The following is a 27,334-nucleotide window of genomic DNA, read 5'->3' as shown; positions in this document are numbered from 1 at the left end:
ACATTTCAGTTTCAGAAGTATAAATTCAAATAAAAATGTAACTACCATGAGAAACATCAAGGCAACTCTTACTGTATTCTGCACGTTATAAACTGTTGCCCCCAGAAGGTACTAAAGCTCATTCCAGAGGTATCTGACTTAACAGACAAACTCAAATGTGTCTTTTGTGTCTGACTCTATTGGCTTATTGGATAACACTGGTGTTAGTCCAGATTTCAGTCTGATTTATGGAATTCCTCACACTGGGGCTGCTTCTTCATCCTGAAGCAGGTTGAAGATTATTCAATACATTAGTTAAATTAAAGCCAATGCAAGTTAAAAAAGCTAAGCAGTGCTGAAATTTAATCAATCAATCGGCTCAACACTAATCTCCACACCCATGTGTCTGCACACAGGGATTCCAATACTGAAGTACATAGCCTCTGGTTTCTTTATTGCACTGTTAAATGAACAATTGCAGAAGTTTCCAAATATGAAGTAAAGCTTTTGTGGGGAGGGGAGAGTAAGGAGGTTTTTGCAGCATCAGCAATGCAGTGGAAGTTTTAGCAAGGAAGATTCATATTTCTTATGTTTTATCTCTTTGCAGGGCATACAGGAGATAAGAACATCAAGTGGAGCTGGGAAGGAAATGGGAACTGGGCGAGACTGCAGTTTCCCTGGCCTTCAGTCCCTGAGATGATAGAGAGGGGACATGCAGAAACCTTTCCTGCTCAGTGTGGTCAGAGCTGCACAGAGCACTGCAAAGCACCACAGCTTGGAAGCGTGAGCATTTTTTTTTTCTTCTCTCCAAAAAGTTTTCAGGAAGTCTGGGGGAGGGGCAATACCGTTTCTTTTTTGTTATAATGGGCCCCTTTGTGGAGATGGGAGAGGAAAGAGCTGCGTGCCTGTGTTGTGCAGGCTTTGCTGTGATTCCCAGGGCAGCTTCTCTGTGCTCCTAACAGGCACTGGGCCTGTCTGTGGGGAGAGTGGAGAGGGACTGGGCCGGGATGGAGCTGATGGTTCTGCTCAACGCTCTTGTTACTCGCCTGCTGTTCGTGTTGCACTCCCTCATCGGGGTCTGGAGAGTGACTGAAGTGAAGAAAGAACCCAAGTACTGGCTGCTGGCACTGCTCAATCTTCTCCTTTGCCTGGAGACAGGGCTCACGCTCAAGTTTAAGCAAGGCAGAGGCTACAAATGGTGAGCATATCCTGCTGGCTCCGACGGAGCCCCTCTCGCTTCTTTGCATGTACTTTGCTGCAGATGTGGGGCTGCTGCCTGTGGGCAGAGCTGCCCTGGCTTCCTTTCTGCCACAGTTCCAGGGAGCTGCGGTCTCCCTCCTGCAGCATCTGGGGTGGTGAAAATTGGTGAAGTCCTGGCTAGTCTGTGGCCAAACCCAGAGGGCTTTCAGGAGGGGCAGCTTTGCAATAGATGACTTGGGAACCACTCTTTGTACAATAGTGAGTGTGCAGCAACAGCTGCAAGAAGAAGGAACTTTGCTGCAGCCAAAAGCTGTGTGTTCTGGAGCTGCCAGTCCAGGGTGCAGGGGAAGTGGGGGCACGCATTCCCTGGCAGGGTCACTGGGCACCACAATGCCACAGCCGGTCAGGAGCACAGGCAGTGAGATGCCAGGGGCCCCACACCTCTCACCCAGCCAGCCATTTCCTGGCAGGCATCTCATTCCCTGGGACTGCATTCCCTGTCCCTGCTACCCACAACAGTGCTATTTCCATGCTAGTGCATGAACAAAAGCTCAGCATCAAATAAAAGATGAGCAGCAAGAACTCTTACACTAAGAGTTGTTTAAGTGTTTGGATTTGAATGTAAGAGGCTATTCCAGAGGGAAGCCTTCATGCAGGAAAAACTGCCTGAGAAATGAGCAAAATAAGTTAGTCATAGCAGAATTTGCCCAAGCTCTTGGGTTTTTACACGTATGTAAGGAATGACTGCAGTCATCTACAGCTCATCAGCACAGTCAGTCAGCCAAAAACAAATAGCTGGTGAAAGGGAAGTGGGCACGTAACTAATTGTCCAGGTTTCATTAGGACCTTTTCTTTGTAAAAATCTCAAACTGCAGGTTTTTTTATCCCAGTGTCCCCAAGACAAATTCAAGGTAAAAAAACAAAAACAAAAACAAAAAAACCTCTAGCAATTTCCGTGACCTTATATTTCTGTCTATTGCAACCTGTGAAACTCATTATAACAGAAGCAACATTGTATGACAATTCTCAAAAGTGTTCTATATCTAAATTTAAATGTAATAAAAGCAGTGATTCTTTCTGGAATAGAGGAAAATTTAACAACAGCAGAGCACATGTGCAAATCATAGGCAGAGTGAACAGAGCCCGTTCACTGGGGTGAGGAAGAGGCAGCAGACACTTCATGAAGGCATACTTGCTAAGCCCATTTTTGGACAATCAAAAAAAAAAAAACCAACCAGATACAGAAAGCAGATTCTTTTTAATGAGCATGTACTAGAAGTCAGGGCTAAATTTAGCTAGAAGGAAAATGGACATAGTCCAGCACTTTAAGAAACACAGTAAATGATGTTGTAGGTGAGGACTGCAGACAAATGAGCAGCATCTAATCACAACAGGATAACTTTCTGCTCTGGTGGCAAAAATCCATACTCAGAACCAGTAGCATCAGCTGCATTTATAGAAATGCCTCCATGCATGTCTATTAATGCAAGCAAAGGACAGTCTCTACCACAGAACTCTCCTGCCTCCACAAGCCTCGCATGCTCTCCATACACTATTGAGAAAAGACAGTTGATTACATCAGCAGAAATAATTAAATAGAGCATGTGGAGAAAGAGTAATATTGTGTGCCTGGCCAAATAATATTTGCTCTACAGTGTTCCTTCTGAAAGAAAGGCAGGGTTAAAGCTCTGAACTTTCCTGGCCAGATCTGCTATTGTTAGCTCAGCATTGCTAACTTGCCAGCTGGAGGGATTTCTCATGTGCTCAAGTCCTATAGGAAATACTGTAAAATAAAGTAGTTCTCCCATTCAATTGAGAGGTGTGTTCTCTCCCAAAATAACTAGGCTAAAACCCCACAGAATCACTAACTTCAGGAAGAGGAAAACAAACAAACACTCAAGCACATCTTCTAACCCCAAGAACAACCAAAATGTAAAAAAGGAAATACAAACCAATTATAAAAACCAAACAACACGCAACAACTCAAGACCACCTTATTTAGAGGGATTAACTGAAACTTTTCAGAGCAGTTCAGCAAACAAGTTATTTTCCTAAGCAGCTGGATTTTTGGTTGTTTTTCAAAACAATCTCCTCTGAAAAAGTCATTATTACAGAAATAAAGGTACATTCTAGATATGAGCTAATAATACATCCAACTACATTTGACCAAAACACAATTATAAGCAATTTAAGTTCACTGCCATGTCTGCTGCTGACAAGACAGATGGAACCAAACAAGTGTCTTGAAGCTGTCCTCACTCTTCTCCCTGAGATGTACATGTGGTGCAGAGGCTGCTGTCACTCTCGGAAGCATCGCTGTGATGCTCACTGCATACTATGGCAGGGCTGGCACTGGACAGCCTCATTCCTAATCCAAAATGATAAGAATTGCAAAATGAAAAAATAAAGTCATACGTTTTATAGGAAAACATACAATCATAGAATGGCTTGGTTTGGAAGGGACCTTTAAGATCATCTAGTTCCAACCCCCTGCTATAGGCAGGGACACCTCCCACTAGAACAGGTTGTTTATGGTCCTATCCAGCTTGGCTTTAAGTGCTTCCAAGGCAGGGGGCATTCACAACCTTACTGGGCAACCTCTTCCAGTGTCTCACCACCCTCATGTCTGAATAAACTCAGATCAAGAAGCTTTTGATGATAAAGGTTCACCACCACAAGTTATAGAACAGAGTAACAAGAAAAAGAAACTGGAGAAAGAAATCCTAAAAAGATTAGACAGTTGCAAGCACAAGTGGGGGAGAAGGGCAAGGCCCATTTTCATAAATCATTTTAGTCTGCACTGAAAAAATCTAACTGAAGAAATGTCTTCAACAAACTGATGTTGTTTCCAACTTTTCTGTGCCACCAGGATCTTGATCAACAGCCTTCATCCCAGCACTATCCAGTGGAACGACTCTAGATGTAGACATCCCTGCTCATTGTAGGGGATTTGGACCAGATGACCTTTATAGGTCCCTTCCAACTCAAGTGATTCTATGATTCATCCTTCCTGAAATCTAAAAGAGCACATCAGTTAGACTTTTTTGTTGTTAGTTTGTTTTAAATACTGAGAATGCCACGGTGGAAATACAAACAGCTAAAATACTTGGATAGTTTTTGAGAAGAGATTTTAAATAAACTATATATAATCTTAGGCTTACAAAAAAAAAAAAAAAAAAGAAGTGTAATTCGTAACATTGACAGTGTGAGGAATTCAGCAAGAATTGCAACTCTTATTTGCAGTTATAGCCCAATGTGAACTGTAATGTAAGTAGAATTCTCCAGGTCCAACTGAGATAATGATAGAGAATACAAGATATTTACAATGTGATATAATACCAAGCTATCTTTTCCTTTGCAGGTTTTCCCCAGCAATCTTTTTGTATCTGATTTGCATAGTACCATCATTATGGCTACTGGAAATTCACCATGGGACACAGGTATTTATTATGAAACATGATGGAATGGCTTGAAATTGATTATCTGATGGGCTGGGTTTAGGTATAAAAATGCCAGACCTTGATCCAATTTTCCATTTTATGCTGGTGGGCCTCCCAGTCCGGCTGGGACTATGGACAACTGTGCATTTCCTAATATCAAGTAATGAACCTCTTTCCTAGCTAAAATGAGACTATTTGTATTTGGCTGAGAAACTGAAGACTAGGAGTATGAAATACAGCATTTCAGCCCCAGGTTACCAGCTTGAATCTTGCTCAGGATGGTGGAAGAATTTCATTGCTTTAGAGGCCTTTGTAAAATAAAATATGAGTTTTATGGCATTTACGGGCAAACTCCAAGCAAGCCAAAATTGCAGTAACTATTAATTAAAAGGCTCTTAAATTACCTCATGTTTACTGCAATCTAGGAGAATATTCACAGATTCCTACCACAGATTAGCTGTTGTGGTAATTTCTCTGTGCTATATAACTGGGAAGGGGAGTCTGGATTCCACTTCAGGATCCAAATGCAGCAATTTTAAAGACAGTGATTCCTGTGGCAACTGAGGTTACCAGTTAGGATGAAGACAAAGACAACAGCCCATGCCAAGCATGTGAGCCCTTGCCCTGTGCCAGCTGCTTGCAAGTCCCCATAGAACTTCCATGCAGTGAAAAGGGGAATTTCGCATGCTCCAGGATTTTTACACAACCTTGGCAGAAAATGACCTGGTAGGAGCAAAAGAGAAAGTGATAGAAAATGATACATTAATTAGACTAAGGAGACACAGTCCCTTATTTTCTCTTTTGAAATATTGTTAGAGCCCACAGATGTATAATCAAATATTCAAAATTGTGTTTACACTGAAAATGCCTGAGGCTTTTTCTAAATACAGCAGCAGGAATTTATTGTCATCTTGTTTTGCCAAATCTCCTTAAACAGTCACAGACAGGTAACGTGGATATTGAGAACATTTATCATAGTTAAATCTGGTCCACAAAACAGGCTAATTCTGTAGTCAGAGGCAGCAGTTTATTTCCCAAAACGATGTTAGAACATGGCATATTTTGTTCTTATTGATATACTGCTACTATGAATTAAAGAGGGAGTATATCAAGTTAACAGCTTAGTTTATATCTGGAGAAATAGGATAGAGAGTTCTAGAAATGCACCATCAAACAGATTCAAAAGCAGTATACCTCTAGAAGAGGAGCAGCCCTCGTAACAATATCAAACAGCACCTAGATAAGTATTACTCTTCTGGTGAAAGTTTTGCTGAAGTGTTTCTTATGAAAATAATACCAGAATGGCTCCATCTTTTTTATTCACACACCATCAGAACAGTTTGTGGTCTTTGAGGCAACAGAACTTTGATCTCTTGTTGAAAACCTAAGAGGGAACATCAGCCACATGTGCTGGTGCTGTTACTTCAGGCATGTGCTAATGCACAGTTTCTCCTGAAGACTGAGGCAATTCTGCCTCCGAGTACTGCAGAACTGGACAGAAGTAGTGCCGTAGTGCCATTCTCAATCAAAGTGGAATATTGAGTGCATAGAAAGTGCTGCTTTGCAGTGAAGCATTTGGGGATGAAATGCATCTTTGGGAGACTCCGTAAAATAAATTAAATCATACCGAGCAAAAGAAATTGCTGTCAGCAAAACAGAGTGGCAAGAAAATTAAAACCATTTATTCCATTAAGAAATAATAATAATTCTTCAAATGCATAAAACCTCAGATGAACAAATGCCTCTTAGCTTTTCAAATACCTTGTATATTAGTGCCACAAAGCACCAGCTGATCACTTTTAGCAGAGGTTACCTGACTGCCAGGACAGTATTCATGCAAGCGTCCTGCTCAAAAGTACGATGGATACTTGGTGAACCTTTAAATATATTTAACCGCTAAGGAAATAACCAGTTTTCCTGTCCATTCCCGCAGCCTCATTCTAACATGAGATTCTCTTACCAGCTAAAATTCCACTGTATCACTCTTCCAGAAGAGATACTGTGCATCGTTTCTCCTTCCCACACCCATTGTCTTCTTCAATTGAGAAGACAGCTTAAACAATCTTTTCTTCCTATGTTACATTTTGGCTTTCTAGTTGAAGCAAAATGAAGCAAAGTCACACTACTGAATTTGACATCGTGTGTGTTGCCATAGTGATGGCCACACTGCTTCCAGTGATGCAGAGCGACGGGTACCTGTTGCTTAGCCGGGGCTGTCAGCTTCCACACGGTAATAGGGCTGAGGGCACTCTACCCTGCTATTCCAGCAGCAATTTTATCACCTCAGTGCTGGGTCTGCTGCAAAAAGTTTTAGCTGACCTCGTTTCTATCTGGCATTGAATAAGCAGCAAATAGAAAATTGCTGAATTAGTTCAGCATTTCAGGGGGTCGCACTACATTACCAGCAAGATCTTTGCAGGCTGGCACTAAGAAAATATGTCATGCAAAACAGTTACCATTTTGATGATGTTTTATAGATCAGAGGAATATCAGCTTCATTTCATAAGAAACAAAAGAAGTAAACCTAGCTAGAATTTCTGTGAGACGTGTACAATTTCTTCCTGTTCTATTTCTGCACAATAAACATTAAGCACTTTTGTTCAGCTACACACACATCCGGACTCCTATGAGTAACAAGGCTGTAGAGCTAAGCAGGTAAACTACGTTCATCTGCCTATGCAGCTTAGAACTGGCTTCTTCCTTGTCACATTCCCATTAAGTCACTGTGCATACACAATTAGCTAGGCAGATATGCCTGGCACCAACAGGCCTATTTCATGCATATACATGACGTAAAATAAAGGCTCTTTTCCAAACTTTCAAGTGAATCACCACCACAATTGCCACTTAATAAATATTCAGAGGAACAAACCGAAAGAAGAGAGGAACCTACTGAAATTAAAATTGGAGGTTGATTTAAATACCTGACTCTGCAGATGCAGTTCTCCATTTCCAGCCTGCAGGCAGAGAGATTCAGATCTGGCTCTAAGGAACACTGTTTGGTCAACATTCTTGGAGCCATGCATCTCCCATCAAGTCAGGAATGGTGACAAAAATTGCGTATTAGGAGCCTATGAAAGACATAAATAAAGTCAACTTATTTTCTTAATCATTCTCTATGCCTATGTGCAGCTAGAAAACAAAACAAGCCCACAGCAGGCTGTGCAGGAGCAACCTGTAGGGAAAACCTGGGAGATCAGCCCCACAAGGGCTAGGCAGAACCCCAACCCTATCTGTCCCTGTTTCCATGGCCAGAACTTCAAGATCCCCCTTCTCCAAATGGAAATATTTCCCCAACATCTTGGTGACAATCTTTCAATGCTGTCACACCCATTGTGCAATAAGCCATGCATTCAGTTTCAGAGCCTTTATCACCAATTCTAAAAGAACAGGCATTGACTTTTTTCCAGATTTTTCAGGCCACAGGAAGTTGCTCCATTTATCTACACTGTCAGGCAAGAAGCAGCACTTGCTCAGATATGAGCAGTATCATCAGAGACAAAGTAAAAGGGGATCTGAAATTTTTTAGGCTCTGACATTTGCTGGAAAATGTTGCCCATCTATTGGCAGGCATTATGCTGAATAGAGCTGCTCAGTATGCACGCAAACATTCCAATTGTTGCAGAAAATCACTCCTCGTGCAATAAAATGGTGGGGAGCCCAGTGGAGAAATGCAAAAGCGGAATAGAAGACTTTCGTGACAGCCTGGTTTGATTTTCTAATTACTCCTTTTTTATTACAATGAAATGCTAAAGGCTGTTATGAAGACAGATGTTAGGAGCCAGGCCCCAGCTACCCCAGGAGCATCTGCTGGACAAAGGCAGAAAGCAATGCAACTCCCACGCTGAGTCACTGCGCTGCACCCAGCAGTGTGCTTTAGCCAACATTTACTTTCCCACAGGATCCAATGCCTGCAAAACCTAAAGCACCAATTTTTGTACTCTGCAGGGGCAGGCAACATCACAGCCTCATTTTTTCTAGTTATTCCTGAATCTCATCTCTCACATTATGAACTTTCTACAAAATAGGCAAAGTTGCAGGGAAAGGAAGAGGGAAAATACAACCCAAATGCCCCCGCGGCTCAGCTCTATTCATTGCAGCCTTGAGGGAAATCACAGAAGAAAACAATTGCATTTTTAGAGAACTTATTTTGGACAGTAAAAGCTTAAAACAGATACTTGGAAAACAAGTTTGGATACTGAGCCTCTGATCATAAGCATAAGATAGCAGACATAAGATAGCAGACTGAGCGAATTTTACCTACTCTACCATTCTAGGCAGAAAGAGGCAATGTAGGAAACCCAGCAGCCTGTTGAAGAGAGCTGCAGAGTGCAGCTTTAGCAGAGAAACGGTATGACCTGCTCCATCAGCCTTTGAATTTACATCTGCTTCTGCAGAACAATCCTGCAGCTTCCAAAGGGCCTACCAACACATCTCTCCTGTTTACAGAAGACGAATTCCTCCCTTCTGAGAAAGAGGGTTACTGCATTCAGAACAAGCATGTACCTTTGTTAATCATCCACCATCAAGACTGCAGGCCTCTTTCAGCCACAGAATACATCTGCTGCCTGTGCTCGATATTAATGCTTATGTAATGTTTTTGTTCACAACAGTATTGCAGTAATGAGCCTGAAGCTGTTCAGTTGAATGTCACCAATCAAGACATCAGTCAGCCTCCAGACATCAGTGAGGGAAGCGAGAGAATAGATCACCACATCATTCGGACGGTGGGACACCTTTTCCTGTTCCTATCAGTGAACTTGTGAAATGTTGGGAAAAAGCAATTGGAGAGGACTGTCATATCTATACAGGCAATCTCTTTAAACAGTGACCAAAAGAAAATGTAGCTTACAGAAAGCCATATGGTAAAAGTGGCCAACATGTCACCAAATACTAACACTTGTTGGTAGGAAGTCTCATACCGTTCTCCTCAAAACTTAACTGAATTTAGAGTGTCTGAATGATGGTTCTGCAAATGATAATAGCTAAAAAATGATAACAGGAAAAAAAAGTATGGAGAAAGAATCAGTACTCATTATCCAAAAATGTTAACATGCCTTTTTCAAATTATACCCACCACATAGAAATTATTTCCTCTAATGCTACATGAAGGAGATCAAAGGCAGGCTGAAGGATTAATGCCATCTTTAAGTTAAGTCTCCTGAAGTTACAGCATGTTACTGTTGTTGTGTTTTAAACAGGCTAAAGTCTTTGTGAATCAGCTCTCCACAATCTGTGAGACTGTATGGACCCTGGCCCTCCACCAGACCTTTCTACTACTTCTAGTAGTTGGGAGATGGCTTCTCCCCATTGGGGTTGAAATCACCCGGGACCAGTTGTCCCAGCTGCTTCTCATGTTTGTAGGAACAGCAGCAGATATACTTGAATTTGCTAGTGAAACCCTGGACATTGAGGATGTGCGGTAAGGAATATTTGCTGACATAATAATTTGCACATTACAAAAGAGCTTTGTTTGTGCTGTCTGTGGCATCCAGACCACTAGAACTGTATTCCCTCCGATAACAGAAGGCTACATTCAAGGGCTCTGTTTTCCTATTCTCTTCTTTCTGCTGTAAAAGACGTTACAGTCCTACAAGCTTTGTTAGAGATTACTTATCCACTGCTAACAGAGAAACACATCACATTCATCACAGCAAAAGGGTACAAAAAGCCAAACAAGTAGCGTAACTGCCATGTGGCATCAGGTCGGAAAGCTATAGCAGTTGGAACTCTGGCTACACACAGAACTTCTCAGATTAATGAATTATTGTAGACTGACATAGAAGTAACTCAAGTTTGCTTTAGTGACTCATTATCCACGTTGTTTCTTTGGTTACTTCATTTGTAGTTTCTTCTTCACATTAGAAGAACAGCATTCAAAAGTAAGAAGAAAGGGAACAGCCTAGTTCTGGTGTGAATTTTCAACACTGCACTCTCTCCCAGAGAATGTAAGCCCACCTCCCTCTCACAGCAGTGAGAGCTGAATTGTGAACACCTATCACAAGGAGAAAGAATCACAGAAAAGGTTCTCCTGCAGACACTATTCTTTTTTTTATTTCATGCTTTAATATCACAGAAAAGGCTTTATAGCAGGGAAAGAGGTCCTTCTGACTTGGAAGAGAAGCTTCAGGCTTGCAGGGAATATGTAATCATTACAAGGATAAAGATAGACTCTGTAGCTCAAAGTAGAGATATTTCCATATACTTATAACATCGGCATCAGGAATTTAGTGTAATTGCACAGCTGGAACATGTGGACTGAGCAGCAAAAATTCCACACCAAAAAGTGCCTCTGTTTTCCTCAGTATTACTAGTATCACTTGGAAACATGCATTAATCACTGTTGAGCTCAACTTCCCTTTAAATGACATTCCAGATACTACAGAAAACATTTCTGTTAATACAAAAGGAAACAACTGCTTTTTCACTGTTACTACTTTTTCTCCTCCCGTAGGAAGAATTATATTCTCATAAATGCAATTCTTGCTGTATGGACCTGGAGTATGTTACAGTTTCCACTTGATCTTGCAGGTTAGTACTTGCACATAGACAAGAAATAAGAACATGTGCTTTAAGGTTTTGCTGGCATGTCTTGTGATTGTGCACAGGCTACAGGCTATATCCAGGGCTTCTGCTGAAGAGCAATTTATATGATAGTGACACTTTCTGAAGAAAGCCTATTGTGGTCTCTTTCGAGGAAGCACTTGTTGTCTAAACTCTACCTTCCGGATAAAATACTACTTCCAGAAAAAGTGGAACTGCAGTACTGAAGCATTGCTCTAGTTGCCTGTTACTCCAGTAAATTTCATTATGTTAACTCCTGGATTAGATCTGGCCATGGAATCTATCATGGTTCCAATCTGGGGAGAATGGATCTCACAGAGAAATAGGCAAATATCAGCCACAGGGAACAACACAGCCTAAACACAGATGTCGCAGGCTCTCAAGGGGTTACCACAAGACACATTACCTGAGCACAGGGAACTTGCAAGACCACACTGTATTGGGACTGTATATTCTTATCCTAAACTAAAAGGCCCAACATCCAGCTAACTCGGGCTGGTATTTGCCTGCAGACAGAAAGGCAAAGGTCAAAGGAGATAATAAAAATCTTTTTCTTTCAACCCTTTCGGCCTCCAATATCACCAAGTTTGCAAGTCAACTGTATCAGTCCGAAGATAAGTTATCCACACAGCATCTTCTATAAAACTGATGACTACTAGGTTGACTCACCTAAAGTAATGAACAAATAAAGTAATAATGAAAAATAATTCCTGAAATTTTTCATTAGCTCTCTTTTTGTGGACAGCACTAGGCTTTGATTTCAATTTTGAAGGTAGGAGAATATTTCAGTATTTCAGCTCACCCATCACCTTCTGAAAAAACAGTGTTGCAATTTACCACAGATAATTTTTTTTTTTTTGTTACTGGTAAAATATATTCTCTTAAATATGCACAAAGTTAAAAAAAAAAAAACCCAAACCCACTACACATAGTCAAATAAATTCAAATGCTATTTAAAGAAACCCCGCATTAATTTAAGTAAAGCAAAATGTGTGTTGTGCTTTTTTTTTTTTTTTTTCCTCTGGCTATTGCTTTTCCACTTATTTTTCTGCTATAGTTACATTTAACTATTGCTCAATAACTTAATTCTTAACATGTTGACTATGAGTGCAATTTATTTTAGGTTACTATACAGCTGCACAAATGCTACTTTTCATTCAGACATCAGAATGTTTACTTGTACTTAACTGCAACCTAAAAAAGCAATTCATAGATGCTATATAAAACTACAGCAATGAAGACTATTAAAAAAGTAAGAGCTATTAAAAATTAGCTGCTGCTGGTGAAGTTTTGCCTACTGGATTCAGAACAAGTGTTCCCCCTTCTACAGCTCATTTTTCGCTCTTAAGTCTCATCTTTTTTTCCTTTTCCCTGTGCTACCTCAAACAATTGAGTTATTTTGGTGGTTGGTACCGCATCACAGTAACTACTGGTTTTATACTAACGTAATCCCATCGCCAGAAAAATAGGTTAGTTTAGCTTCATGAATTTTCATAACATGCAGCCATACCTACCACACACAAAGCTGTCTGATGACCCTTCTCTAGATGCCACCAAAAGCATTCCAGCCCACCACTGCTTCTATAGGTAAAGACCTGTGCATCCACACAGGTTCCAGGAGTTGCATGCAATTTGCTGTCCAGAAGGCTAAGAGCAAGTACCTGTGGTTTAAGTCTTACAAGGCAAGCAGGGACTACAGCTTCTTTCTATCCATAATGCTTGATGCTGCCTCTCACCAAACGTGACATAAACTTATTATAACACAAGGAAAAGGCAACAGTCTGCAATTGAATCTCTTACAAGCAAGGTCTTAGCTTGGAACCAGCTGAAGTTTTCCCATTCAAGGTGTTTTCTCTTTCTTAACAATGCATGTTGATTTAACAGAAAAGCATCTGGGAAAGTTGTTGTAGAAAAATTAAGTGAACTTCTTGTTTTAAAGTGTATAAATACTGATAGCTTTGTGGATCAGAAAAGGGGAAGTGGGTTTTGGTTCTTTTTGACAGATTATGTAAATGCCTGCTTAACTTAAGATCCCAGAAATGAGATACGTTTACATTGAATTGTTCACATTTGAATGCACTTATAATCCAAGCTACCTAAAAGCTGCCCTTTAGCCCAATCCTAGCTAAGTTTTAAGAGAGCTGTTTTAACCCATATGTTTTATTTCCAGTACAGCATATTGGCTGCAAACCAACTGCATCGAGCAGGCAGATTCCTAGCCTGCTGCTGTGCAGGTATAGCGCAGAGCTGTGGAACATCGGGGTGAGCTTGTTCATACAGGATGGACCCTTCTTCATTGTGCGTTCAATCCTGATGGGCCATTTTCGAATATTCAACCAGATGCTGGTGTTTTTTACAGCTAAGAATATCTTAGTTGTGATCCTACAACTGTATCGCTTGGCAGTGATAACATTAGACTTTCGTGCTACTATTCTGCAAAAGAGCAGGAAGGGAGAAGTTGGCTGTTGCCCATGTGAGCCTTACGAAGCCACTACTCATGGTACTGCTGAGCAGGACGCCGAAATGAAAGAGTGTGTTGCTTTGCCACTGAAAGAGGAATCCCAGGTTCCATTGGAAGAGCAGTAAGCACCATGATTGACTCAAGACCAATTTCATTTCTCAGCTGGTTCAGAAGGGCCTATTTCTATGGTGAAACTGACTTCGAGCACAATTCATCTCTTCCACTAAGAGATTAATAATTTCTCCTAAACCATAGGAGAAATTTCTGAAGAAAAAAAAAATAATCATAGAAGTGGGACATTTTGTATCCCATTTTTGCGGGTTTTTGGCCAGTCCCCACTATATTATTCGCAGGGATTTTGTAGTCATAGTTTGTAGTAGCAAGAAAGGTTTGGCACACTAATAGAGTTGGTTATAATCTTTGGTGGCACTTTGCTAATGTATGTACTTGCCTGTATTCAGAGAGAAGGACAAGCCTATCCCAAGAGGAAACAGAAGCATTTAGCCCTACTTCTACAGCTAAGATGAACATTATGCTGAAGCAGCAGCTTCAGCAGTGACAATTGCAGACATGCAAGGGAATGGACATAACAGATTCCTACTGTTAGCATGACATCTAAACACTGTTCATTCAGAAAAGTTAGGAAAAGCGTCACTGAGTGTTGCCCCATTTCTAGTTAGATTTTCAGTATAAAAACTACAAAACACCAAGAAATGTCACAAAAAAAAGACTGTCTCTTAGGACCTGCATAGTCTGAATAATCTAAACTTTACAAATAAATAGATATATTAAAAACACAGGAAAATGCTCAAAGACCTGTTTTTCACCTAGTAATTTTTCTACAGAGGTACTTGCCTTTATATTTCTACCAGTCAGAACACCTACATAAAAAATAAATTAAAAAATATATATATATATATATTAAAAAAAACAGAAAACAAACTTGTAATTTTGTAATTTTTATGTCTTGCTACACTGCGTTTGATATTGAGGGCAGATTTTAAGTGTTGGCATTTTATAGTATTTTATTACTTTTAAGTGTCCTGACTCAGGTGTACAATCTAATAAGAAAGAAAATTGTCCTGTCAAATGTGAGCAGTGCCATCTAGACAAAGGATTCTGACTTGAGCTTCAAATTTCATGAAGCACCACTAAATACTATGGAATCATTTGGCCTATTTAGTGTCAAGGTCTGTTTTTAAAAAATGGCTTTTAGTCACGCTTTTACTTCTGTGTTTGGGGTGAATAACATGAGATGTGATTCATTTCTTCCAGGAACTCTTTTCATCAGTTTAAGACCAATGACCCTGCTGGGCTTAGCTCGAAAGATAAATAAGTTTTGAAAATCCGTCCCAAAATCATATGCTCACTGAAAATGGCAGGTACTTTCTACAGATTTCTGCATCTACTTTTAATGAGATCAGAAAAGCATGTTAATTAAAAAAAAATCTCACAAACAGGAAGTGACCTAATTAAGGCAATTTCCTATATTAAGCAGCCCCAGTTTTACCGAGGGCCTCAGCTATCTAAAAATACAGAATCTGTTTAGGAATGCATTGAAGTATTCCTGCCGCCACCACAGCAGTCATGTGCTTATTAGACTAACAAGCAACGACATATTTATCCCCTGAAAGATGTACTTATTTAACAATGAACATATTTTAAAATTTCCCAAACACGCCAACCTGTGTTTGAATTTTTGAGCTGTTAAACCTTGTGATCCGTTTCATGTAGGATCAGGCCCCTTCACTAAGAGAGAACAAAATGCACAGCCATTAAGAAACAAGTCTTACACACTCACAACCCTTTCTACCACTTGTACCTTAGTAATAACATGCAACACGTCCTGCTCTTCTCACATTGAGCTTCTTTCCAGCAGAATGAAGAAAAGTCAGTCACCATTTACAGTGCTGTTGTAAGGTTGAAATATTTAGAGTTGAATGCAACTTTTGTAGGCAAAGAAGCTAAAGTGCTGCTACTGACCAACTGTTGTGTTGTCTAAAGCCTTTCACACCAAGATGCATTTAGAATCAGCTGGTAGCACTGTAACATCTCTTCTTTGTTGATGCAAACCAGATCTACTCACATTCATTGAGTTCACCACTTGCTGATATAATAATTACCTGTTAAAAGGATCCTTGCTAATTAATTTGAAGTGTACTCATCTTCCTAGAACATCATTTGAAATTCACCAGCAAAAAAATTGCAAGTACTGGCTACCTATTTAAGGACTTAGTTCAACAACAAGCTGCCTACCAGGCTCAGCCTGCAGGAAACGTAAGATTCCCTGGAGTCAACAATACAAAGACTAATCACAGCAGGATGTGCTATACAAGGAGCTATATTTCCTAGTCTTCAGGCTGTTTCATTTTAAGCAGCAGTAAAGCTCTTAATCAGACATACTTTGAGAATAACTCACTGCAATGCTAGGTTCATTATTAGATTCCATTGCTATTCAGGCAAATATAAAATAGACTAGATCCACACCCTCATGCTTAGGATAGAACAGATTTGGACTTCCTTTTTCCTTCTCACCACTATGGGCAAAGACAGATCACTTAAAAGCAAGGGAAAGAAAAGAAAAAAAAATAGACAAACAAAGCACTTAAGTGGCAGGCAGCCTGCCCTCCTGCCTGTGCAGAGAGGGGAAATCACATTTGCCGGGTAGCAACAGGAATGACTGACGGAGTGCATTTCTAATTCATTGAGAAGACTGGATAGCAATTAAAAAGTCTAGTGATTTGTATGTTCGGTCACAGCAGCAAATCCCGGTGGGAAATCATCTTCACTTTCCTCTTGCAAATTTCTTGAGAAAGAGGAGAACAGAGCTGTTTTGCAGCAGGTTGAGTCAATTGAGCAGTTGAACCAGCAGCTGGGTGCAGGGATCCATAGCATCATAGTGGTGCCTTTCAGAGAGCCACGCTATGCAAGTAAGTGGTAGAATATATTCTCTTGAAGATCTGACAACTGGTGTCACGCCTGTTATTCAGAAAATGCTGCAGTAAACTGTCAGAATTGGGAAAATTCAACCCTTCCAAATGGGAGGATTTCAGAACTTCTATCTTAACTGTTATCTCCTGAGTCAGGAGAATCACATTCCTAAATCTCTTCGGCAAACAGCTATCTAGCTCTTACAGTTATTTATTCTCACTGTTCCTGCTTTGTCCTTCTAGATTATTCTATGTAGGTCGTTCCAAAAGTAACTCTATTTATTTCCATGAAAACTACAACAAACACAAAGTGCACCATAACACTATTTGAAATTCTACAAAACACTATTTTTGAATATGGTCCCCATCAGTAGCTGTGCATTTGCACCAGCAATGAACCAGAGCTGCATGCTGTGCTTATAGAAATTTGCAGCAGCAGAGGAGACACACTGTCATTGTTGTCACTGCTGAAATGCACCTCATTGTGCTCACATCCACTGATTGGTCTCCACAAACATTCAGCAAGTGTCAATGAATGTCAATCGGTGCCATCTTTTCCACACAGAAGAATTCAATTCCACCCCTTTACTTCATTTGCACTTGCACATCAGATGCCATTCTGTCAGACTGCCATCTGCTGCCATCTATCACACACCAATCAAATATACTGAAATACTGGTGGGAGGTTCAACTCTTACTGCCGTACCACCATCCACCTCTGATGTCATGGGCCAACATCATAAAACAGGAGGCATTGCTTTTGGACCAGCTCTTATATATTAAAAATCACTAAAATGTTTTGCCACTTGTCTTTTCCTCAGCTAAAAATGTACTTCTCCTTTCTTCTGGAGTTCAGCTCAAATGAGATCGTAGCTCTGAACCAATAAATAAATAAATAAAAAGCAACAATAACCATTATTTTATTGCATTTCTGCTGGTATTTTAACTGTACTGTATTTTCTGGTACTGTGTGGAAATAGAAGAAATTGTTCAATTACTTCTTAAAAATTCCAACTTTATTTGAAAATAAAAGGCAGTTACCTCAGGCATAGCTGCCAATTTATTGTGTGTGAACTGAATGTTATATGTTTCAATTAATTATATTTTCCACACACTGCTTTTCTTTCCCATCGTTAAGTTAATTACTTACGCCAGATTCTGACTGCAGACATCGCTTTGAAAACTCACAGTTAACTGCAGTAAATTCTTCCCTACTTTAGGTAGACGTCTTCACTAGAAAGACCCTTTGCTTCCAAACATGCAAATCACAGGGTAATCCCAGGGAAGATTGAATAAAAGCACACAAATACACGTATGCATTTAGATACCAGACTATGCCTAATACGTCTCTATTTCAGGCAGTGTCCTGGGCCTGTCTCCCAGATCTTGGTACACAGATAAAGGACACTAACCACTGAACTTCCTATTGCTGGCTGCGTAAGCTTCTACAAAAGCACTCAAAAGTTCAGGTCAGTCGAAGATTAAGAACAGCCTAGCCTATTTCCTCCTGCTAAAGATCTGAAAGTATCTGTGGCTGCCAAAGAGCTTCCTCCATTTGTTTGCAACCTACTACAAAGAAAAGCGTGTTTTCCTGAGCAGCCTCTCTGAAAGACTAGCTTATTGAAACAGCAGTGTCATTTCCTGCAGCCCTATGGATTAAGAACTCACTCAGGCATTCTTATGGTCATACAATGTTTGAAATAAGGCTGTCAGACCATAAGTAAAAATACAGGAGCAGAAAGGTGGTACAATGTAAGAAATAATACTTTAAACCCGAATTTCAAACTTTGGAAGGTGGGAGAGGGCTGGAGTCAAATATAGCAGGCATGCATGGGTACTACCTGTAATAATAATTTCAGAGATCTGAAAATGGCTCTGAAGTCTTCAATCTCCTATATACTAAGCTAATAGTATCCTGGAGTAATCAGACAGAATGGATACAATCATAACCAACATCTAAGCATCACAGAAGTGTCCCAGACAGCTTTGGAATAGCCTTTACAGAGTTTAAAACAAAACAAAACAAAACTCAAAAACAAATAAAAAAACCTAGCTCAGTGTTGCTGTTCTTTCTTTTTATATTATTATGAGTAAACTCACACTTCACATTTGAAGAATGTGTTGGACTTAAATTTTATCTGGCGTCCTGTCTAAGTGCTTTGCAGTTTCAGTCCCCTGATAGAATTCACAAAAAGCTTGTCTTTCAAAATAAACGTGGTAGAAGCTTTGTTGGAGCATCTTTCAGGCTTGTAAGAAACAACAGTACATTCAGCAACAGCAGTACATGAACCAAGACAGCTGTCAGCCACCACAACTCACTGCAGCCCTAATCTGCTTTCAGGAAGCATTCACACTGCCACTGCTGAAAACTATCACCGCATCTAGAGTATTACTAAGGAAACATAAAAACAGTACTTAGTTTATTTTGCAGTTGATTCTAAAGAAGCATCTTCCAAAGAGATTTATCATGACTGCAAAACAATAGTGTTCTCTTTTACTTGGTAGGGATCAGCTCAGCAAAGTGGTTAGCTTTGTCCCTAAATGAGGGAAAATGAGAAGCCTCTTCTTTCTTTCCTTTTCTCCTTCCAGATTTCACACTAAAGTGAAATCTACCTGCCTTAATCCAATAATTAACTCATACTGGTTTCTATTCTGCCTTGTAAGCTTCAATGTCAAGTTAATTTACAATTTAAGCTCTATTATGGTGGGAAAGGCTACTTTGTGACCTAATCCAAGGAATACTAATTCATTTAAAAAAATATAAAAAAATTCGCCTACATACAGAAAAAGTAGAGAATGCATAAGTAAGAGTTGCCACAGGGGTAGCCTGAAGCCATATGCCAGCAAGTTACTCTGCTTGTATATTATGAGAATTTTTAACCACCTAATCAATAAGAAATGAGTAGTTACTATGGCAATTCCTACATTACAAGGTAGTTGTGCTGCAGCAGAGTATGTTCTAGAAGGATGAATACGCTCATAACTCTGTTATATAAATTTTTGCACCCTGTACAGTGTTGCATTGCAGTGTGTAGGCTTCAGGAAAAAAAAAAGCTAGAACAAAATAGAGTCATAGCACAGTGGTGGTTATACAGGACAGTCCGGACTGCTCGGGAATTCTTAAGTGACTAATAGATGCCAAGTTAGAGAAATCCACAAACATTCAGACAAATCAAGCGAAGGTTTTGTGATCCGTAGCTTGAAAACAGACCTAACGAGACTCAGATTCCCCTATTATTTTTCCCTTTGGTTATATTCTTCAAAGTTTAAACTGCCGGGATTAGAGCCGAGGTCCTCTTAGAGCACACCATCAGTAAATGCTAATGCTGATTTCAATGTGTTGCAAACACTCTGCAGCATCCATGGCTGATTACAACAAACATATTCTCTTCAAGCACAGTGTTACACAGCCCTGTAGGGACTGCTGCTACTTGCACATACAGAACAAGGATAAAACTTCATTCTCAAGACACAAATACTATAATAGAAGTACGATGTTCTTTCAAAGGTTTGAAAGTCATGGATAATAATCTTTATTAAATACACTCAGTTTGTATATGCCTCCTATGAAATATTATATCCCAATTCTATCACATTTCTTGGGCAGTTCCTCCCATCTCTTTTGAAAGCACTGTTATTTTTCAAGTATTAGAACAAATGGATTGACAGAAATGCTGAGAAGGAATCTAAACACTGTCTGACAGCCAAAGATGTCCCGACCACACAAAGGAATAAATTAAGTACCACAGCTGCAGAATATGCACCAAAGATTGTAACACAAACCTGTCAAAAAAGGCGATGAGGAGAGAAGCTGATTTAAATTAGCAATTGGGACCTTTAGGTGTGAGAAATAGAAATGAACAAATGCAGGGGCCTAAAGACACTTTTAAAGCCCCATCATCATGGCCTTCAATTCATAAATTAATAAAATGTGGCAAAGTTACAAGTGTATCAAACTCCAGAAAATGTATTCACATAACTGAGGTTCAGATCTCAATGCCTTTTTTTGAATGATTGGTGCTGATAAATGAAAGTTAATGAGACTAAAGATACAAGGTTCTTCTCAGGATTCAGTGACTACTACTTTTATTGTTAAGATATTGACTGTAAGGTTGCATTACAAAGAAACACCAATTCCTATGTAGAAAGGCTGAATGTAGTAGTAAGGATTTGAGGCCAAAAACCTTGCAAACAGAAAATAATTATAAAATAAAGTCAATAATTATAACCTGCAGTAAATATACATGTTCAAAAGAGATCTTTGGAACAGGACAATCTCTTTGAAATATGAGAAGAATGAAAGAAATTTTATATCAGAAGATGATAAACTTCAGCAAATCTTTTCAGACTAGTAAATAGAATTAGAGTTATATATCACTGTCCAACCAAAAGCTGAAATAAGGCGTAATAAACATCCAAACAGAAAACCAGAGTTCTAACACAAAGGAAAACCCTGGAAGTAAAGGGGCTGTCTAGCAAGCTTGCCCTATGCTCACTATTATGAAGGAGCAGCCTTCTGGATTCTGGAGAAGACACTCAACCTTCACACTCTGACATCAGCCTGTGCTCCACAGTAACCAATTTTTATCTGCTTGAAAGTAAGACCAAGTCTGCCTGGATAAGTTTTTCTACTACTCTCACAATTAGGAGAGGATAGAGTTTAAACAGACTCTTTATTTTCCCCAACCATGTTACATCCAACGCTACCTTCCATCAGATGATTTCCTAATAAAAACAGAACAGCTACATCATTTTTTCCACTGCGGAAAGAAATGAAACACAAGAAGTGCACTGGACCGGAGACAGTCAACATCATAAAACTAGGTTTGAAAAAAGCTTTATTCTCATTTCTTGAAAATTTACTGTGGTGTTTAACACCATGCAGCAATTCCTAAGAAAATAACCAGGCAACACACTTACCAATAACATAATTAAGAAATGAGAGCCTTTCCCATTGCTTCATCAGCTGAATACAAGAAATATCTTTTCAAAATTACCAAGGAAAAGAAGACTTATATTTCCTTAACATCACTGTTTCTTCCAGAAAATGTCTTACATGAGTTTTAAAGGTCTATTCCAATCAAATTAGAGCACTGGAGATTAATTCCAGAATATGAGTTACTGCAAATTGATTTAATAGGAAACAGGATCTTACCATGTACAAGTTTCTAATAAATAAATAATTCATTTACTGCATTATGATGGCAACAAGAGAAATTATTCCTCTTCATTCTACCTTCTGTTTATGTCCTGAGCGGTCACTCTCATCCTTTTGCTCCTATGCAGCCTTGGTTCCAAGGAGTAAAAGACTCAAGACTAAGGGGACAAGGACCCCTTAATAAATACAGTCATTTCTGAAAGATGGACCTCAGACTCACAAAAAAAAAAAAAAAAAAAGAGAAGAGCCAAAGCACCACAGCCTTTCCACTGCATGTCATAACAGCTAGGAACACTCATTAAGGAGAACAGAAAATACTCCACAGGCACTGTTGTCCTGGAGAAAGCTAGCATTACTATGGGTATAGATACTGCTAGAAAGGAGCGCAAATATTCAGAGGGGCACATGTGAGAACAGACAGCAATGCAGGGAGGTTTCACTCAACAACGTACAACTAAGCTTTCCATTTCCATGCTTATATCATAGTGGGGTGCTATGTATTTTTCAAATGCTTCATACTGTTTCAGTACTACAGCTAGTCATGCATACAAAGCATCTCCAAATTATTTGAACATAGCCACAGACATCTGGAGAGAAGATGGTACTTGGACAGTTAAAACAGGTCTGATTTTGTTCCTTACTCTGGGGCAGGCAGAATTGGTTAATTCCAGGGTTACTGTACTTGAATACTTACTCCAGTATCTCAACACAGTTTTGCACAACAACAGAGTAACATACACCTCTTCGCATCACACTACATACTTTAAATACTGCAAAGCGCAGGTAGGATTTGATACCTCCTCTAATCGTACCCTTATATTCTGTTGTCTTGTGAAGGAAAAACCTTCAGATAATCTTTCAGGAAACTCAAGCAGGGCTAACACCCCTCTACTACATTCAAGATACAAGCAACATCTCCTGAAGCAACCAACTTAAACAAGCAGTCCATCATCTGCTGTCACTCCTTCTTCTTCACTAAGAGACTGTACGCATTACAATTAAGAACCTCATCCTTTCTGTTTCTGAATCCAGCCCTGATGCAAGCCATAGGAAAATTTTACAGAATAACCAGCTTCTGCATTATCAACAGAGGAAATGAGGAAAAAAAAAAAAACCAACATTCTTACAAAATTAGAACAGACGTTTCACATCTAACATTCACAAGCCCCAGTAAAACTTGAACTACACTCCCTGCTTGTAACCAGCCACCCATTCAATAAGCCCCTTCCTTCCCTTCCCGCTGCACCTGGGGCTCACCTGTTGGCAATCCACAACACCTGATTCACTGTACTAATTAGGCAGAAGACAAAGAAGCAGAAGTAGAGGAAAGGGAGTCACACCATGTTGTGTGTTACATCTACTCACCTGTGATACCTAACTGCAAGCTGAACAAGTCACACAACCTAATTGAAAAGGGCCAGGAAACTGTTTCTTTATTTCTATATAACAATTATTCTATAATTGTTGAACCATTTCTACATTAAAATAGTTGAACTTATTAAATTGCATTTAACAGTTCATTACTGAGTTGAAGATCTCTTTTCTCTGTCACCAACTTCCACAGTACGATAGGAAAACCAATGGTATCTCTGGTGTGCAGTAAAGGACCAAAGAGCAGAAAGTTTTTCCAATTTGCCTGCACTTGGAAAGTTTCCCAGAACGGACAAGCTGCAGCAGCAGGATCCTTTCCATTTGAAGTGTAACAAGTCTACCCAAAATAGCTGCTTGCAATTGAAACAAGAAACCAATGCATTGATAAGAAACTGAAGACTGACCTACAGGAGATGCACCCTTTATGCAAGCAGAAAACGAAAGAGGGCAGCTACTTTTTCCACTTCCCTGTATTCCCGTAATAACAAAGAGAATCGAGATCCCAGATGCAAATGACAGTCCAGATGTCATTAGCCTCATCCATTTAAGGCTCTGACTGCATTCAAACATAGCTGGGGGAAAAAAAAAAAAAGATCAACTAGTGCTGTCTCGATGGCTTGTGGGAAAAAGAAAAAAAAACCTGTATTAAATCACTGTTTTAGAGACATCTCTGAGATGTGAGGGAATTTTTAAAAGTTACTTAACAAGTAACTTTTAATGCCCCCATTTTCCTTTGGCAGCTTTTACAAGACACAAACTTTAGTGCTCCTTTGCTTGCATGACTACCGAGTGATTCAGCAAGTTTTTTATTTGTTTATACTCACATTTTCAGCCACATTAAAAGGGAGACAATAGAGGTAAGATATGAAGAGCGTAAACACAGCTGTGCAGTCAGGGTGTCCTAGAATCATCCAAGTCTGTCGGGTTACAGTCCCAGAGTAATGTGCTGTGGCCAGTTTCCTATTCATGTTGCCCTACAGCTAGAACAGCATACTGAGCAGACCCTTACATTCAGGTAAACATAAATCAGCCTGCAGATCAGTGATAAATTGTTTTTTGACAGTAATGAATTGTATAAAGGACACATTGTTGTGCCTGTCAACTGCCAACTTCTCTGGTTTTGACAGAGTTTGATCTTATAATTATCTCTCTATCCAGCATTACTCTGCTGTGCTTCACACTGGCTCTTGCAGCCTGCTAACGATGAACCAAGTGGACCATGAGACCCATGTATTTGGCTGCAGGGCGCACCCCCAGGGTCCTTTCTTTTTGTCATCTGAGTCTGGAGATCAAATTTTATCTGCTGGTATGGAGAAGATGCCAATGTCATTGTGTACAGTGACTTGACAATCACACTGACAAGCTTGTGATAGATTGGTAGATTGCTTGCATAATGCTAAGGAAAAGGAATGACAGCATGTGTTATTTTTTTGTTTTTTGTTTTACTTTGTGCTTAACAGGGGAAGCCTAACTCTAGACTTAGGTTTCTATGATACTAGCACCAGCTGTCACAGTGCAGACTAGGGGTGTTAGACTAGGTGCTAAATCTTGGTTCAGTACATTTCAAGACAAAGCAGTTTTGTTAGATTAAGTTCAGTAACTAACAGATTAATTTCTTGGAAGTCACATGCAAGAAGAAATTGAGCAAAGAATCTGCAGCCTTCAAATGAGAGGTGGTCTGTTTACACAGATGAAACAACTTCAGAGGTTTCCAGAGTTGTGGTACTGGCAGATAGAGGGACCTTTTACAGCTCTCATACAACAGCATTGGTCACACTTTCCTCAAATTCTTTACAAGAAAATGGTAACTCCTCAGATTAACTGACAACCACGAGGATCTCATGTATCATTCCATGCATCACAGAATGTCAGAGATTGGAAGGGCCTCAAAAGATCACCTAGTACAATCCCTCTGCTGGAGCAGAAACACCTGGATCAGATCACCCAGGAATGCATCCAGGTGGGTTTTGAATGTCTCCAGAGAGGAAGACCCCACAACCTTTCTGGGCAGCCTGTTCCAGTGTTCTGTTACTTTATTATCACTCCTTATTTGTTAATATTGGCTGTCAAACATTTATGAATTATCTAAGATGATGCATTAGTTGTTTTACAAAGGTTACCACCATTTGTTGTCAGAGGAAAAGAACTTGTAAACTATCTTCACCTCAGTGAACAGAAATAAAAAAAGAACTGGTGTTATTAGTAAAAGGAAAAAACTTATATGAATTTAGATCATAAGATTACATCAACAACCATATCATTTGCACCCAGGAACTATACAACATCATGCAAGCTCTATTTTTCATACACACAAATCTAAATGTGGTTAATCACAGATTAGTCTGTCCGCACAAAATAAAATTATCTATGACCAATATAAACACAGATGAAACTGAGAAAATGATTTGTAGTGCAGTGTACACCTATTTGGGCTGCCCTCAGCTCTAGCTGGTTAGGAAGTGAGGACAAGAAGGAAAATAGGACCATTTCTTATTTTCAACAAGGCTGAATGCTCAGCATGCTTTGCACACACAGTAGGAAATGATTTTGCCAAAAGACAAATCATTCAATATTTTGCAAATATTGTTTTGCTCCCTGACAGATTTTTATTCAGTTTGATACATTCCCATGCTCTCTAGGGAAGAAATAAAGGTGAAGGTAAAAGCAGACAAAACAATAATGATGCCAGATGTCCATGGGTATTGATAACGTCACACAGTAACTACATCTGATGGCACTTTACTTAGTGAAGATGTGTACAGATGAGAAGTAGAAAGCAGGAGGTGTCTATAAAAAAGGCCAAAAAAACTGTAGTGGATAATATATATCAGGTATGGCGCAACATATAGCCGCATCCTCTTCAAAAACTTCATCTCGAGGCTAAAAGATGCACTTCCTAGAAGCAGATAATTCAGGCAGAGGAGCAGACTGCAGTGTTTAGACGCAATCTAATGCTTCCTGAACACACAACAGCAACGTGGGATACTGTCATAAGCAAAGTCAGTATCCCTAGCTAGTCTTGCTTTTTCATCCTGGGGATATCACTAACCATCTCAGGCTCTGTGATCAAACAATTATGCTGTCTACTAGTAGGAATTAAGCAAGAAAGAAGGCTCTTTATTATAACACACAGAAAGTATCATTTGATGTCGTATATATTAATCACATAAGGCAGTCTAGTCTTAAGAAGGAGCTGTAGATCCATGACAAATTGTTGATATGCCACACATCAGGCCTAGTTCAGCAGGCTTTTCCTAGAGCTGTAGTGAACAAATAGAGTTATCCACAGGGTCTGGAGAATGGTGAACTCACACCTCTCCCAGCTGCACATTTCTAAGTGTAGTTCTAAGGAGAGAAAAGTAAGATGGGTTGTGTTCCACACCAGGGTCAAAGTAGGAACTAGCAATGAAGACTAAAGACTGCAGCAATGCAAGATTTCTTCTCTCCAAGAGCTAGAATAGGAAGAAATGTCCTAGAGCAGCTGAGCTAGAGAATTCATTTTTTCAGTGCTTTTAAAGTAAAATGGACTGGCTCTCTAGAGAAACTGAGCTTGTAGATGGAGTACCAGTCAATAGTATATATTTATAAGCAACAGCCTGATTCAACCAAATAATTCTTTTTTGGATATTTTTGCCTTTTGAATGAGGAGGAGAGAAGCTACTGGCAGCCTGCCATTGTGATGGGATATCTTGGCAGGAATATGCTTTGTGTTATATCATTACCATATGGTGGTGGAAAAGATGTTTCTGTAATAGTTCATTCCCATTTTTAACACAGCCTTTCTGCACAAGAAGTTGCTTTTCAGTCCTGTAACGAGAGCTATACTACACATTATTGCTAATAATGGCAAACATTAAAAATAATACTGATTCAGAGGTACAGTTACCATTAGAAAAAGGTAAATGAGCACCCAAATGGGGTATATCTTCCTCGAAAAGTTAGGAAGGAATTCCTTTTGTGCTGATTTTTTTTTGTTTGTTTTGTTTCCTACTGGATGAAAATACTGTCCAAATCAGCTACAATCAAACAAGGTCTGACATTCTTTGAAGACAGTAAGAATAAGATGTGGAAAGTTTCTCTTTTCACCATTACATCTCCAGCTATAAATGTATTCCCTCTAATATCTTCTTACTGGGAAACACAAGGCAGGTGGATGCTACAATAAATTGACTTTTTCAGATGTCCTTATAATAAGCACCTACTCTGGTCCAGAAGACTTTCCCTCTGTACA

At 39.6% G+C, this 27,334-nt stretch overlaps 1 protein-coding gene and 1 long non-coding RNA gene across 2 annotated transcripts in view; one reads left to right on the top strand and one right to left on the bottom strand.

Moving 5' to 3' along the window:
* Positions 1 to 7,672, bottom strand: part of LOC104911912 (uncharacterized) — a 56,597-nt gene extending 48,925 nt beyond the window's left edge. Inside the window, exon 1 of the long non-coding RNA XR_014884700.1 lies at positions 7,544 to 7,672. This is a non-coding gene — a long non-coding RNA (uncharacterized LOC104911912). The remainder of the gene's footprint in view (positions 1 to 7,543) is intronic.
* TMEM26 (transmembrane protein 26) lies at positions 572 to 21,770 on the top strand. Its single transcript, XM_085229422.1, has 6 exons — positions 572 to 1,177; positions 4,541 to 4,619; positions 9,233 to 9,346; positions 9,821 to 10,041; positions 11,074 to 11,150; positions 13,354 to 21,770. Exons 1-6 carry the CDS (start codon positions 987 to 989, stop codon positions 13,767 to 13,769), a joined length of 1,098 nt encoding a protein of 365 aa, XP_085085548.1. The 5' UTR covers positions 572 to 986; the 3' UTR covers positions 13,770 to 21,770.
* Positions 21,771 to 27,334: the final 5,564 nt, after the last annotated feature.

The sequence above is a fragment of the Meleagris gallopavo genome, chromosome 8 (assembly GCF_905368555.1).
Source record: "Meleagris gallopavo chromosome 8, MGAL_WU_HG_1.1, whole genome shotgun sequence".
NCBI classification, from domain to species: Eukaryota; Metazoa; Chordata; class Aves; order Galliformes; family Phasianidae; genus Meleagris; species Meleagris gallopavo.
Note: the sequence above shows the minus strand (reverse complement) of the source record. Positions and strands in the feature narration are given on the sequence as shown.

Excerpts from the sequence above, each read along its gene's own strand:
- TMEM26 (XM_085229422.1), top strand. The coding sequence starts at position 987 with ATGGAGCTGATGGTTCTGCTCAACGCTCTTGTTACTCGCCTGCTGTTC. Across the intron at positions 4,620-9,232 it reads AAATTCACCATGGGACACAG|TATTGCAGTAATGAGCCTGA; the intron begins GTATTTATTATG and ends TGTTCACAACAG. Across the intron at positions 10,042-11,073 it reads CTGGACATTGAGGATGTGCG|GAAGAATTATATTCTCATAA; the intron begins GTAAGGAATATT and ends CTCCTCCCGTAG.